This window comes from Adiantum capillus-veneris, chromosome 2, assembly GCF_014529385.1.
Source record: "Adiantum capillus-veneris isolate H3 chromosome 2, ASM1452938v2, whole genome shotgun sequence".
Lineage (NCBI taxonomy): Eukaryota > Viridiplantae > Streptophyta > Polypodiopsida > Polypodiales > Pteridaceae > Adiantum > Adiantum capillus-veneris.
Window position 1 is genome coordinate 14,292,470 of NC_140932.1, and position 14,913 is coordinate 14,307,382.

General features: G+C 43.0%; 2 protein-coding genes across 3 annotated transcripts; one reads left to right on the forward strand and one right to left on the reverse strand.

The window, feature by feature from the left end:
• Positions 1 to 373: 373 nt before the first annotated feature.
• LOC147462399 (uncharacterized) lies at positions 374 to 9,014 on the reverse strand. Of its 2 annotated transcripts, none has more exons than XM_086483812.1 (7): positions 8,514 to 9,014; positions 2,525 to 2,762; positions 2,243 to 2,436; positions 1,426 to 1,661; positions 1,109 to 1,352; positions 915 to 988; positions 374 to 832 (listed from the first exon to the last, which is right to left on the reverse strand). In XM_086483812.1, exons 1-7 carry the CDS (start codon positions 8,736 to 8,738, stop codon positions 724 to 726), a joined length of 1,320 nt encoding a protein of 439 aa, XP_086339938.1. In that variant the 5' UTR covers positions 8,739 to 9,014; the 3' UTR covers positions 374 to 723. The 2 variants fall into 2 exon arrangements, with proteins under 2 accessions (XP_086339938.1, XP_086339936.1); XM_086483810.1 differs by having other exon boundaries at positions 915 to 1,022; positions 8,514 to 9,008.
• LOC147462400 (uncharacterized) lies at positions 2,769 to 8,507 on the forward strand. The gene has a single exon (XM_086483816.1). The coding sequence runs from the start codon at positions 4,356 to 4,358 to the stop codon at positions 4,941 to 4,943; it is 588 nt and encodes a 195-aa protein (XP_086339942.1). The 5' UTR covers positions 2,769 to 4,355; the 3' UTR covers positions 4,944 to 8,507.
• Positions 9,015 to 14,913: the final 5,899 nt, after the last annotated feature.

Genomic DNA, 14,913 nt, shown 5'->3' on the forward strand with positions numbered 1-14,913 from the left:
GACATGCGTTACTTATGTTACGCAAAATGCAAATGAAAATTTTCAATGACTACTTCAAAGACAATGTTCATTATACACATAACATGATTTCCACTACACTTTAAGAGTGCACCACATATTAAGTATTAGGCACGGATAACCAAGATGTGAGAACGACCAATTGTGAACTCATGTTATGCAAAACTAGTTACTGAGTAGGGCATGCTTGGACATGCTTTCCCGTGAGGATGTATGGGTGTCCTATCACAGGCAACAGGATATACAAGATGAAAACTTCAGGGTGAATATTTAGTTGCAACATGCACAGAGAATCTCCTTACAGAATATATTGTAATGCAAAAGGAGCTTCGAGTGTGGAGCATGCTTGTTAGGATGAGTGAAATGCAGGTTATATTGATATAGCTTCTTAATATCAAACAAAATCTACCAACAGTTAGATTACACATTCTATGTATGAACAAAGGCATAATGAAACATAATGTATGCCCTATTGCTGCGTCTCGCAATAGGGCAGCTATGGCCATTTAAATTGCCAGACAAAGGTGGTTTTTGCATGTTGATCATCCCCCCACTGAAGATGCTACATCTTGGTCCACTTTTGGCATGATGAATGACATTCCTTCATCTTAATTCACCTGCAGATGGTACGGTTCAAGTCCTTGGTAGCCAAACACAAGATTTGACAAAACGAGTGCCTTGCCACTAACAATTTTCAGGACAAAGCTAGATTTTTTGTGATCGGCAAAGATCCATCATATGCGCATTTAGAAACATCGCCTCGTTGGACAAGATATGGTGATCTTGGTGGACCGTCTCTTTGAGGGCGCACATCCTGCACATAGAGAAGGAAACACATACTTGAACCCTAGTAAAACACAGATGTAGTCCACCAAGCTGTCAGAAGGATGAGAGACCTGGTCAAATATCGCAGTAGGAATGGCGAGTGTGGCACATGCATTTGGAATGTCGACGATCCCAGAAATCCTTCCTTCACAAGGGCAGCAAGATAACAGAAGATAGATCTGAATAAAATGCATTTAATGTCCATTAAGACCAAGAAATGTTTAGGTGCACGGTTCATGTGCGGTTAGCAAGTTCCAAGCTTCACCTGCTCCTTTGTATAGCCAAACTTGGAAAGATAATCAATGGCGTTCAGCACTGCCCGTTTGTACGCAACCGATGCATCAAGATAATGCTGCCGACCACTTTCATCAACACTCAAGCCTTCAAAGACCAGCCAATCACCAAACCGTGGCTCCAACGGTCCAATTTCGAAAATTGGGTTCACATGCAGCTTTGTGGGTCCCATAGGAGTCAGGTATTTCTCCATACCTCCTCGAATGATATCACATCTACCAAAAAACATTAAGTATGCTATGCCAGCTGAAGGAAGCTTTTAAATACCTGAAACATAGAGATAATTACTTGAGCTCCAAGAACCCACTCATCTCGATTGCACCACAGAAAGCCACTTCACCATCCCCTTGAGAGAAATGCATGTCACCCATGCTAAGATTGCCCCCCTCTACAAACACAGGAAAATACGCCTTGCAGCCTCGACTTAGGTTCTTTATGTCACAATTGCCTCCATTCTCCCGACCGGGAATTGTTCGGGCAGCTTCTCTTGCAACACCTTCCCACAGAGGTGTACCTGCTTCAATCTAAGCGTGTGTTGTATCAGCTCGTATTGCATGCTCGCATCATCCCACAAACTTGTTAATTGCTGAGTAACAGATGACCATGAGATTATTGCAGATGCTAAAGAAGTGTGGTAGTTTGACTTGACCATGTTTATCTAGAGATGGCAATGTCCTTAAGGCAGGAAGTATGTTATAGCCCATTACAAGAGGGGGGACCTAGTCTATGACACCCTCAGGATGGGTGCCCAGCTGAGCGGACATGGTGTAAACCCAGCCAAAGTAGCTGATCACTTAAAAAAGGAGGCCAAGGCTCATTTGTAGACGGCCTCTACTGGTAGAGTGCCAGTGGTCAACCCCCTAACCAACAGAAGCATAGCGTTAAAACATGAGATTACCTAGGAATCTTTCTTACAAAAATTGCTGATGGGCCAAGAGGTGCTTTAGCTCAAACACCTGTTGGATACATTGGCTCTGAAAAACAAAGTTTTAACAGGTAAATGTGAACAACCTACAGCACCTTTTCTTAGCCTGTATAATTCAATTAGGGGCCATCCTGCTGGGAGCGGCTGCAAAAATCTCAGAAAAAACTAAGTAGAACATACCTTCCCAAGCAGAGCACCGTGAGCTGTTGGAAGCAATGCCAGGGGCCGGGTGTGCAAAACAGTTGCTAAGGTGGTGACAGCATCTGTACTACTCTCTACTAAGTCTCTTTCTCGCTTGTTCCATATATGGAGAAGTTCATGCGAGGGAGCTGTGCCAATAAGACCCGGATGTATCAATCCAGGAAAGCGGACACCTGCAGAAATGAGGAGAAAAGAAAGCAAGAAACAATGTGATGCACCTTGTTGAGAAGCATTGTTCTATATGTTCATCTTTTATCACACCTGGAATGTGGCGGGATTGTGCAAAAATTCCTTCAAAATGCCATATGGCCTTGGAGGCATGGGGGAAGTGATCGGTCAAAAAGCCACCACCATTCTCTCTATCAAAAGTTCCAGTAAACCCCCATTCATCCCCTGGGAGAGGGCCTAAGTTGCATATTTCTACTACCAAAATGTCCCCTGGCTTAGCCATTTCACCATCAGTATCAGTCACGCTAATTGGCCCGCTTAAGTAATGTACCTGCACAAAATAATAATGATTTACATGTATCTGCAACATGAAGCCTACAACATAGATCAGCTGCTTATGGCTGCACAGAAGACCCAAACAGTGAAATGAACTCCTGCCAAACTGCCTGAACAGAGTTACAAAAGATGGGTGAGACCACAAAAATTGGAGACAGAGGAGTGACAGAAAACTGTAGCAGAAACACGCATCCCAATCTTCAACTCAGATGCCAAAAACTCCACCAAGGAGCCTCCACAAACAAACTCCAGATCTCCAAAGCCCACAGCACACTCCAGTAAAGAAGGTATGACCACTGCAAATCCACAAACCTCCGGGGACAGCTCCACATCTAGATCTAGCCAAGAGGAGATACACCAGATCTATGCTCTCAGAGCATGTTGGAGGTAATGCCCATGTTGAGACTGTGTCAGTGGTCTCATGTACAGGAGCAGTTGGCAATGTCAATAGCAGTCGCAGTTGTGTGCAGGTCTATCCATTGGGCATGTCAGTTCTATGTCGGATCACCCTTGGTCACTTGTATGAGCAGATTGTTATCAACATGGAGAGCCTTTCCCACATCTCTCTCTCTCTCTCTCTCTCTCTCTCTCTCTCTCTCTCTCTCTCTCTCTCGTTTCCCCTCTGTCGCCACAGCAATGCCGCGCCAGGTGCAGGGCAGCGCCTGGCTGGGCGGTCAGCCTCAGCCCCGTCCTCCCCCATGCCAGTCGTGAGCGAGTCTACCTGCAACTTGCTGCCTGCGAGGCCTTGAGCACAGTAACCGGCATTGCCTCATTCGACGAGTCTCCAGCCTCAGGACTAAGTAACACGGGGTCTTAAATGAAGACCCCGTCATGGGATCGGCGGCGAGCAACGATGCGCACAAAAGCAGAGGCACGGAGTGCCGTCCGATTTCAAACGGCTTGTCCATGTTTACTTTTTGTGTCCATGTTTACTTTTTAGCATTTTCGTTTACTTTATATGTTTATGTTTTCCCCTCTTGGACAACCAAACGTCCGCGTGCACGTGGTTAGGACGTGTGTCTCTCACCGCGCCTGCTTGGGTTCAAATCCTGCCCAGGTTCCAATCCCGCTCACGTTGACTTTTTGTCCGCCGTCCGCCGTCCTCGAGATCCCCCGCACTTACCTTCAGCCGTCGATCCCACCGCTCGGGGTCATTTAAGACCCCGTGCCACTTAGTCATGAGGAGTCTCCAGCCCACTCTGTGACCGCCAGCAACTGACCCGCCACCAACAAATAGACGAGCCTACGTTCTTTGGAAGTTAGGGTCAGTGTTCGGGAAAAATCATTTTTCCAAACATACAAAATTCCTTTCTTTGATTTTGTCAAGAGGAAATTTTAGAAAGTTAGGTTGTTTTTCCGGGTTTTTACACTATTTTTCTCTATTTTGGGGCGGTATTTCTCCTTTCCTCCCTGCCCTCAACCGGCATTTTTGAAATTGAAAACGGCACCATATTAAGCTGAGACACATTTTTTCCGAGCACTGGTTAGGGTGGTCCATAAGCCCCTCGACCAAGGCTGCTGTCCGCGTCCGGCCTCTCAAGTCTACAAAAAGGACAGTCAGAGCCTGTTCTTGGGTGCTGGACAAGCCATGACTACTCGAGCCTCTTCTCGAGGCAAGCCTACTTTCGCAGGGGTTGTGGCAACACCCCGGATGCTCAACAACCACACCCGCCTTCAGCATGAGGTCGAGAGACTCTGCAAGGAGAATCAAGACCTGAAACAAAAGCTCACAGCAATCGAGGTCCGTCTTGTCGTAGTGAAGAAATGCAAAGATGAAAAAACAAAAAATATAGAAGCCATTCTCACTAAAACCAAAGCGCAGGTGGAAATCACTCTCACAAAGGAGGTCAAGGCTCAAGTGCAGGAAGTTGTTTCTCACAATATTGACGATCGTGTAACATTCGCGTTACGCGAACAACAACGACACGAGGACATTGCTCTCAATGTTCGCATTGGTGGTCTCCCAATTGATTGGAAAGGGGAGGGAGACATCGAATTCAAGAAGGCCCTTCCTCAAATTCATGCGGCACTTCCCATGGTACAATGGGATGAAGAGACAGTCACCACTATGAGCACCAAACCAACCATGTCATCCTCACTCTCAAGACTAGAGAGGATCGAATCAAACTCCTCCAACAATCAAGGCTTCTCAGAGACACTAAGCTTTGGCTTGTAGAAGATCTTACACCCACTCAACTCAAACAAAAGAAGACAGAACTTCAAAAGATGCTTGAAGCACGAGCAGCACCTTTGAAAGGGTGCGATGCTTTGTTAAGAATCCCATGGATGTTTCGTGTACATAAGAGTGTTGGACATCTTCAACAAAAAGGTCATGTTGCAGCATAGGGGCAAAACTCACATCTTCGATGTGAAGCTTAAAGGAGAGTCTGTCCCTATTGTATCAGCTTCGGCTATCAAAGGATGGTGTTTGAATGGATCCTACCAAGGTTGAAGCAATCAAGACATGGCCAGCTTTGAAGACTATGCATGATGTTCGTAGCTTCTTGAGACTATGTCCCTACTATAGAAGATTCATCCAAAACTTTGCCAAGATTGCTTTACCCCTACATGCTTTGCAAAAGAAAGAGGTCACTTTCAAATGGACACAAAAAGAGATTACAGGTTCTATCTATTAAAAGAAAAGATGATTTCGGATCCAGTAATCGTTTAGCCAGATCTTAGGAAGTCATTTGTGATCCAGCGTGATGCCTGTGGCAATAGCATTGGTACAGTGTTGATGCACGATGGTCAGGTAGTAGCCCATGAAAGCAAAATCTTGCAAGGGCCAAAAAAAAACTATGCCAGCAAAAACTACGCAAATCTATGAGAAAGAGTTATTGGTTGTGATTCATGCGCTTTCAAGTTGGAAACGTTACCTGCTAGGTGCTGATTCTGTTATCCAAACATATCATCAGACCTTGCGATACTTCTTGACACAATCAAAGTTATCTGAAAAGTATATCCGATGGGCAAACATTCTCTCAATGTTCCACTTTCAGATTGTACATGTGGAAGGCAAGAAGATTGTTGTGGTTAATGCGTTGTCAAGAAAGACACAAACTTCAGTTGTGTCAATTCCTTATCATTATGAGCTTCATGAACTGAAGGAACGGTATGCTAACGATGACGATTTCGCAAGGATCTTTGGACAGTTGTTGGATAGGCAACCCCCTGAACACTATCTTTTCCAATGTGTTTACTCGTATACAGAATGGGGAGATAGTGCCAGGCTATTCCATACAAGGTGGCTACTTGATGAGGAAAACAATGTTGTGTGTTAAACAGTCTTAGAGGGAAAAGGTCTTGACAGAGTGCCACTATCCACCATTTATGGGTCACTGTGGCATCGACACCACCTTGAAGGAGGTGGAGCGTTATTTCTTTTGGCCGAGACTCAAGAAGGATGTGGACGACTTTGTTCTCAGTTGTTTAGTATGCCAGAAGGTCAAGTTTGACAGGCATAAGGCACAAGGATTACTACAGCCTTTTACCCATTTCCACCCACCCCTGGGAAAGCATTGCGATGCATTTCATCTTTGATCTCTCCAAGACTCAAAGTGGGCATGATGGCATTTGGACAGTCATTGACAGATTCAGTAAACAAGTCCACTTCGTTCCAGTAAAGAAGACAGTTAAGCCCGATCATTTGGTGAAGCTGTTTGTCTCACACATTTTTCCGAATATATATATGGCATGTCTCAATCCATTGCTTTAGACAAAGATCTCCGGTTTACTTGGTTGTTTTGGAGGGCAACCAGGGAGAACATTGGCAAGCGATTCTCGTCCTCCTTCCACCCAAAGACAAATGGGCAATTTGAAATAGCAATTCAATGCTTTAAACTCGTTGAAGTCTTTTTTTTTCGGATCAGAAGACTTAATGTAAAAAGGTTTTGCGCTTGGTGGAGTTTTTCTACAACAACACAAGGGGAAGGCGCCATTTGAAGTGATCAAGGGTGCTAAGAAGTTTCTTCAATTTCTAAGCACCTAAGACAAGATTCTTTTGAAGAAGATTTTTGGAAACAAAGTCTAGAAGGCATGGAAGGCCATCTAGCCATTCAAAGGAGGAGAGCTCGTCCTCTTTTGACAATGACCAGATCAACAAGAAAACCAAGGAGTTCAAAGAAGGGAGTCAGGTCGTCAGGTTTCAGACGTTTTTCAGCCTACCTTTGTACAACAGTTTGATGTCGCCTTCTTTGGGCAACGACTCTAAGAACATTCCAAGGAGAAAGTGCCAAAAAGGCGGCATCTTACTTGAAAGGAACCGTGCAGGCCTGGTGAACTACTCTGTTGTTATGCAGAGAAACACATGCGACGTGGCTAAAATTCTTTTTTTCACGTCAAATTGGATATTAGAGATGTCATCATGACTTGGCATCACTTGAAAATGACTGAGAAGAATGACTACTACCAGAGGTTTTGGGATACTTGTTTGCCAGTGTCTTCGTTTCGGAAGATTACTTTGAAAGACCAGATTGAGCGGTTTTGCTATAATTTGCTCTGAAAGCATCTCTTGACAACACCTTCTCTTCACCTAATAGCCTCTCTTGTTGAAGAAAATTCTTTGCTCCTAAAGAGGATGGAAGCATTATTGTTTTCTCTTTAATGTCAATGATAGTGTTTGTGTTGTTGTTGTGTGTACACATTTTTGTGTGTGGGCGCATGTGCACGTGTGTGTCCATGAGAGAAGCTTTGATCCCCTTGTTATAGGTGAAGGAGTTACGCGTCTCAAAATGATTTGTTGTTTCAAATATTCTTAGCAAGTGTGCATGATATGAAATCTATGTTTTTAGTTTGCTACTTGTAGATCTAATTCAAGAATGTGTTGACACCTTTCTTCACCTATCCATCTGTCATCTTGCATTCATCTACATAACGCTACAATGAGCTGACACTTTTCCAAGTCTACAATCTTAGTGCCACCTCAGCAATCACAACCACTGTGCACGTACAAGCGAACTAGTTGTGTCATCTCTTTAGTGAGCTGAGGCACCTCGTTCTAATATCACACGCATAGAAAATACAAGACACAGTGCATCTACAAGCCAACTAGTGCTGCTACCAAGCAGCAAGATCAACTCTCTGGTGAGGTCAGGCCTGAGGTACAGTGTCATTCTAATGTCACATGTATAGAAAATAAAAAAACCATAAAGACATTCTCCTATTAGGAGCTAAATAATTTTGGTGGTGTTGGACTCTCATCTGCTTTGCGCATATAGGTAAGTTGCTGATTAGGTGAGATATTGAGCATTTGGACCAATTGTAGGACTTTTAATTAGCCTTCTTTTGACACATTCAACATCTTCCGTGTCGGTCCTCAGAAGCTTTTCTCAAACCATCAACATTAATGCCAACTTTGAGATGGGTAAATGAGTTAACGATTCTGTAACCATTTTACATTTTACATTTTACATTTTACATGTAAGGACGTTTAGGGCACGGCCTCAAAGAGGATGTAAGCCAGGCTCTTAGCGTGACCCAAACCTTTCGCTTGAAGGATAGGGGGTTAACCTCAAATTAGGGGGCCTACTTAAGGGTTTTTCCTGAAAATCAATTTTTTTCTTTTCAAACATAACGTTTGTTTTCTACCCCTTTCAAAGCCTTCCGTGCCCATGCCTTTTAGATATGTATGCAAGAGTGCAGCTAATAGTATACCAAAAGAAAGTGGCCATGCTCCCACGTTTTATCTCACTGCAGAATTGCAAATAAGAAAGGAAAATGCCAGATTAAAGGAAGGAAAGAGACACACTCTAGACAGATCAACATGCTTGATGTCTTCTGCGGAGTCGTTATCTGCAATTTGTCCACCAGTCCAATCCAGCGATTCCACGCGAAAGAGCTCACCCGTAGCAACATGGGCGACTGGCGGAATTTCAGGATGCCACCGGTTGTGGAGAGGTTGTTCTTGCTCCCATGCCTTCTTCTTCACATCTACGCTCACCACAGTTCGGGCAGAGTATCGGCACGAAGCCATCCTGAGAGCGAATGGGGTTTGTGTGTGTGGCCAAGAACAGCTGCGTTCGGCAGCCAGGCTTATGGCTGGAATCCTGGATAATGGATAATGGGTACGTTGACAGCCCGCCCTCAAATTCTTTGAAGGGCCCTCAAACGGGCTGGAGTGACCGCTACGCACCGGCTATAGCAGGTGATGTTGTGCGGAGAGCGTGACGTATACACACGCGAGACACTGTGTAGCAGCAGATTTTCGTGCATTGGAAGTTCAGCTGCATTTCGTCAGCATGTGAGAGAGCGGAACTTGGAAGTGAGCTGACGGCCACCCACAATCGAACCAACAAGCCAATGTCTTAACCGCGTGTGCACTTGCATTTCATTGAAATGCAGGTGAGTTTTACTTAACTGAGTTTACTCTTTGGATGTCCAAGTTTACAAAATTTGTGTGTTCACTTTTTTCAGATTGGACAACAACGCGCGTCTCTGCTTTTGTGCCTGGACTTTTGCTTCTGTGCATGGACTTCTCCTCCGTGGATCTCATCACGGGGTCTTCATTAAAGACCTCGTGCCCTTTAGTCTTGAGGGGAGCCCTCTCTTTGCTATGGTAGATCGTAAGGTCCTTGTCACCCCCTGAGCTATTTGCAATTAGTTCTTGAAATGATTCCAAAGGTTAACTTCATTCAAGCACTCTAAGTCTCCAAAGAGGTCCGAGAAGGTAGCAAGAATCGAACACCTTCAAAGCATGGTTTCAGCACTTGTTAGGCAATTTACGTTTTTATCATGCTTACAGCCTAACCCCTCCATGTGCTCTAAGTACCTAGCGAGACCAAAATGGGGAAAGCTTGTAGTACTTTAAGCCCCTTCATACACCCAACGAGATAGGGTTCTAAAGTGTGCCTTAGAATTTGGAAGAAAAGCAAGTAAGGCCCCTGAGAGACGAGGGTGGACAGACTCCCTCTCTCTTGACATGGGTCAATCATCGCTCTTGCCTCTCGCATTCTCAGTCACACAAGGCGGATGAACTTTTGTGCTAATAGTTGACCTAGCAATCAGGTCACGTTGAGCCTTTGTATTTCCATGGGCAACTCCCCATGTCGTTCCTCTCCCACCCAGGTAGCTTATGCTCGAGGTGATTGGCCAAGCGAGCTTGCTCAATAGCTTTTCGTGCATGTTGTCATCCACTCTGTTTGATAGCATGTGTGGACACAATTTAAGCATGGGAAAAGAAGGTCACCTACATCACCCTTGGTCGATGGCCATGTGTGACACAAACCTAAGTATAAAGTGTGGCTCAACCTTTATTTGAAATTTGGAAGCAAAAAGAGAAGTGAGCTTTGGACATGTTAGTTGTTATGTATAAGAACAAAAGGTTAGCTCCCCTAGGCTCATACTAGAGGGGGTAATTGTAGAGAGGGGGTAATTGTAATTCAATTACCGCCACAAACAGATGGTGATGATACGTACGTTGCTAAAGCCATGAAGCTCCAAGGCCACACGTAGCATTGTTTTTCCCCAGCCTTGGAAAATATTCATTTTTTTAATGGGTTTATGTTTTCTTTTTTTCATGATGCTCTGAGACCAAGGGGACTAGCACATGCAAATAACCACCCAACCATGCCCTATATAGGGCCTTGGATCTGCTATTTATAGGACCCCCTTTATCGCATGTTTATCTTGGCCCTTGGCTTTCCCCGTCTTGCTTTAAGCCTAACATTACTCCCCCCTTGGAGAAGCGTTTTCGTCCTCAAAAATAAAAGTGGTGATAGCTTTATAAGAACACTTACGTTTGTTGTAGTGTCATCCTTCATGGATCTAGCTATCCATTTGACAAGAATACGGTTCAGCAGAAGGTTCAATGAAATCAAGAAGAACATTTTGATTTTTCACATTGTTGTCCCTTTGTAACTGTCTTGTGTAACCGTTCTATATTCAACATAGTATGTAAACCATATTTATAACAATTACTTATTAAAAGTATGCTAAATAAGTTACCACAACTAAGAGGTGTTTAAAAGAATACCTCTTCTAACTTTCCATGAAAGTAACACACTGACATAACTCATCAGTAAAGAGGAAGTCCTTGACTTGTTATCTACTCTCATCAATAAACAACCCTACCATATTGGTTTTCAAGGTTGATAACCTGACCTAAACATGAAGGGACTAAGCTTAGTCGTAAACATGTTTTTCTTCAAGAGATAAGCAAACTCCAACTAGAGAGATATCATTTTCAATTAGATTTATTGGTGCTAACATACACGCTTCACATATCCTTCAGCACAAGGTTAACGTTGTAATCTACCTATCTTCTTTGGATGACTAGCATTACTGAGATGTGTTTCCCCAGCGTTTACAAACAGTCCTCTAAAATGACTGATAAACAAGGATCACAATTCCTTGCAACATTGTTAAGCAAGCAAAAATGTTATGAACAACCAACTTTGGTTAGCTTTAGAGATTGGAAAAGTAGATTGAATAATTCGTACAAAGTTTGGTCAACTTATCTATCACTACTCAAACCAAGACATGACCTCTATTGTTGATAGATAGAAGCTACTAATGTCATGAATGTGTGTGCCACTCTAAATCTACATTTGCTAAACACTAGGACCCATAACACCTAGTGTGCATGCATTTAGCAAAAACAGATCTAAGCATGCATATCCATGACCATACTTGCCAATGCTTGTGGCTAACATTATGCTCATAGTCCACAAGGAAAGAATAAATACTATCGACGTGAAAGCCATGCTAACATATTTGGACCATAATAGAATGTGATAATCAATCACATCTAGGTACCAAATGAAACATGCTCATTAACAAAACATAGCATTGCTGCATGTGTAAACAGCCGTCCGTTAAAATTGTTTAACCATACTTGTAACCTTAACAAGTCTCACTAGGTATCCGACAATTTATGGCCACTGAAATTATTCCTGATACGACGTGCTCAAAACGGTCTAATAAACGGATCTGACCAACACCTAGGGTCTTTGTCGCAACACATGATTGAAATAATGATTGCCAATGTTAGTCCCAAAGACTCATATTCTCCACATGTGGAATATGTCTCATATAAGGATGTCCGAAAAAACGACATCAAGTACAAGATGTACTTATGTGTGGAGATAAATGTAAACACTCAACGACACGAGTGAGAGGGATCCTCATAACTCTCGCTCCATACTAGCTAAATCGAACTTCGCAAGTTTCTAGACCATGTTGTTTTCCTTGTGACAACAGGTGCCAAACAAAAATCTACCATGTAGGTCCATAACTACAGGGTGCAAAAGTATATCTGGTACACTTCTGTCCCAAAATTCTTCGCTCCTCCCTAACCTTGTCATGTGTCTGAAGAGAAAAATGGATGAAAACATTCTAGCTTATATATCCTACTTGCAATTCAATCAAAGCATATGTAAAAATCAAATGAAACCAAATCGTAGCCTTACTTGGAGGTGGAAAATAGAGTACACTTACCGGGAGTCAAGTGCACTATTCAAACGTGAAAGGTACAACTTGGAAGGTGGAAAATAGCGTACACTTACACAGAGTCAAGTATATTCAAACCTGGAAGGTACATTACCAAAAATCTAGCCTAAAAGACTTATTATGTCTTTGACATGTGAAACACTAAAGGAAAGATTAGTGAAAATCAAGCAATATTGAAGTAGTAACCCTAAGTATTGCCTTGGAAATCCAAACCCCTTGGTTAGAGTTTGAAATTCTAAACCCTTTGGTTAAATTTTGCACGTTAACTGCTTAAACTAGCAGCTAAACTCATCCACTACCCTTTGGTAGATTGAGAACTTCTTTTCTTGAAAGTACAATTGTGAAGAGGCCAATCATTGACCCTCATGAGCAGTTTGGCATTAGTTGGGTCATACCCCTAGAATACCACTTCCATAGCCACAATCATTGATGTAAATCCTCTCAAGTTGGAATTTTATTCACAACTGGATCGTGAAATAATCATATCTCTCTATGAAAAAAATAGAAAGATACCTTATATCGCAAAGTGTTGGAAATAGGGTTGCAGGGAAACACACATAGCTTGTAGAAGACAAAGACACTCAAGGTACACAACAAAGAGTATATATTGCTTAGTGTACAATGAAAGATAAGTTATCCCTAGAATGATGGGCGTATATACAATGCACGGGAGAAAAAACCTCCTAGTGAGGGAAAAAATACCCTAACAGTCCTAAGCATGTTTACACACATCACTACCACAATATGGTAACAAATCCCCCCTGAGAGTGATGTGGTGAACAAGAGCTGGCACATAGATTATTAGGAAGTGCCATGCCCTGAGGACATGATCACTCCACAAAGAGGAGTAAGCCGAAAGCTTTACGGAAAGCTTCAAAATTCTCACGAGACATTGCCTTTGTGAAAAGATCAGCAAGGTTGTCCTATGTTCGTACATAAACCAAGCTGATCTCTCCTGCTGAGATTCTCTCTCTGGCACAGTGGTAATGCACCTCAATGTGCTTAGCATGAAAAATTGGGTTCCTTGCAACTACTTGTTGGCTCAAATCTTATGGAGGATGGCGCCTTGCAGAATCCATGGCGAGCAGGCTTGCAGAGAAAATGAGAAAGAGAGAGAGAGAGAGAGAGAGAGAGAGAGAGAGAGAGAGTCGATATTGCACGAAGACTATACGCTATATTTGATTGTTTGCAAAAATATTACACATATAGTTTGAACATGCAATTGCCATGCAAACTGGACTACTGACTGCATGTTATAGGGCTTGTACCCACGGACTGACACCGCTTGGGATTGGAAACCCAACAACCCCCTCTCAAGCCCAAACCATTGACTATGGACTCGAGACAGACCATGGCAGAGTTCAATCACCTGAAACTATGAGTAGAAGGACCCCCCTTGACTATAACATAGTGTGTGTGTGCACTTCCCTCAAACAACCATGAGCGTGAGACATACCAGAACTCAAACAAACAAGAAAAGGGCGGTCTTACCACTTGTTATGTGGCAGTGTCTATAACCCATAAAATTTTGACATGATGACAACTGACAAGCATGACAAACTAAAACAAACCTTTTATATAAAATAGATGATACTGTTGTTAAATAAAATCATCGCAAACGTATGACACTGAACATGTAAAATCGATTTTGAACTCTGCAGATTGGTGATGAACCAAGTTCTTGAAAGCAAATCCTCTTCATTCTTGTGGTTGTCAATGTGTTTGAGCAGGTCATAAACCTTGCTTGGCATCGGCCTTGGCTCGAACGACTCGGCTCGCGGGAATCACAGCTTACAGAGGGAAGAGGCAACGTGCCGACTTGCAGCACACCGAGCACAAACACCATCAAACAGAGCGCCCTGACTCTTGAGCGCCTCCAAATTGTGCCTCCTCGGCCCGCTGCGAGTGCATCCATCTTGCCCATCATCCTCTTTTTGCGTTGCTACACAGAGAGCTTGTTTTTTCTTTTGTGTTCACACTATTTAGAAATAGTGGCCAACCTAATTTATTGCAAGCTATCACCTTCTTGATCTTCAGTAACAATAGGTCTACATCTATCATAGCCCTTCATAGACAGAATTTTGAGAGGTTGCAGATGGCTTGTGCTACCTTTTGATATGTTACAAAGACTCCTCGCCAGTTCACCACTGGAATATTGTGCAGGGCATTGATGTACGTCCTGATTCTAAGGATGTAGGCGATGTTGAGGATGTGGCAGGTCTTGCTGCAAGGATTGTTGCTGTTAGAGCTATTTTGCCTACGACAGAACAAGCTCGTTGGGATGTAAAGGATGCGCAGGCTCATGCGTTGATTGCATTGTCTGTAAAGTGCACCATTACTCCTAAAATTTGTTCAGCAAAAATCTGCAAAACAGGCTTGGGATATTCTGAATGGTCTTTATGCAAGCCACAATGAGGCAAAAATTGCATTGCTGCATAAAGAGCTGGAGTCGAAGATTATGCATGAGGAAGATGATATGGATACTTTCCTTGCTGGTGTCAAGGATATCAATTAGCAACTTATTTCTTCAAGTGAAGTCATTTCAAACAGTTCCCTTGTGCAGATTGTTCTTGATGCCTTACCAGATTCTTACTAGATTTTTGCTAGTACTTGGAGACTTATGACCCAAGGAAATCCTGAAGTTGTCAAGTTTAATGCATTGTGCACAAAGCTATTGCAAGAGTCACTTTCCAGAAAAAACA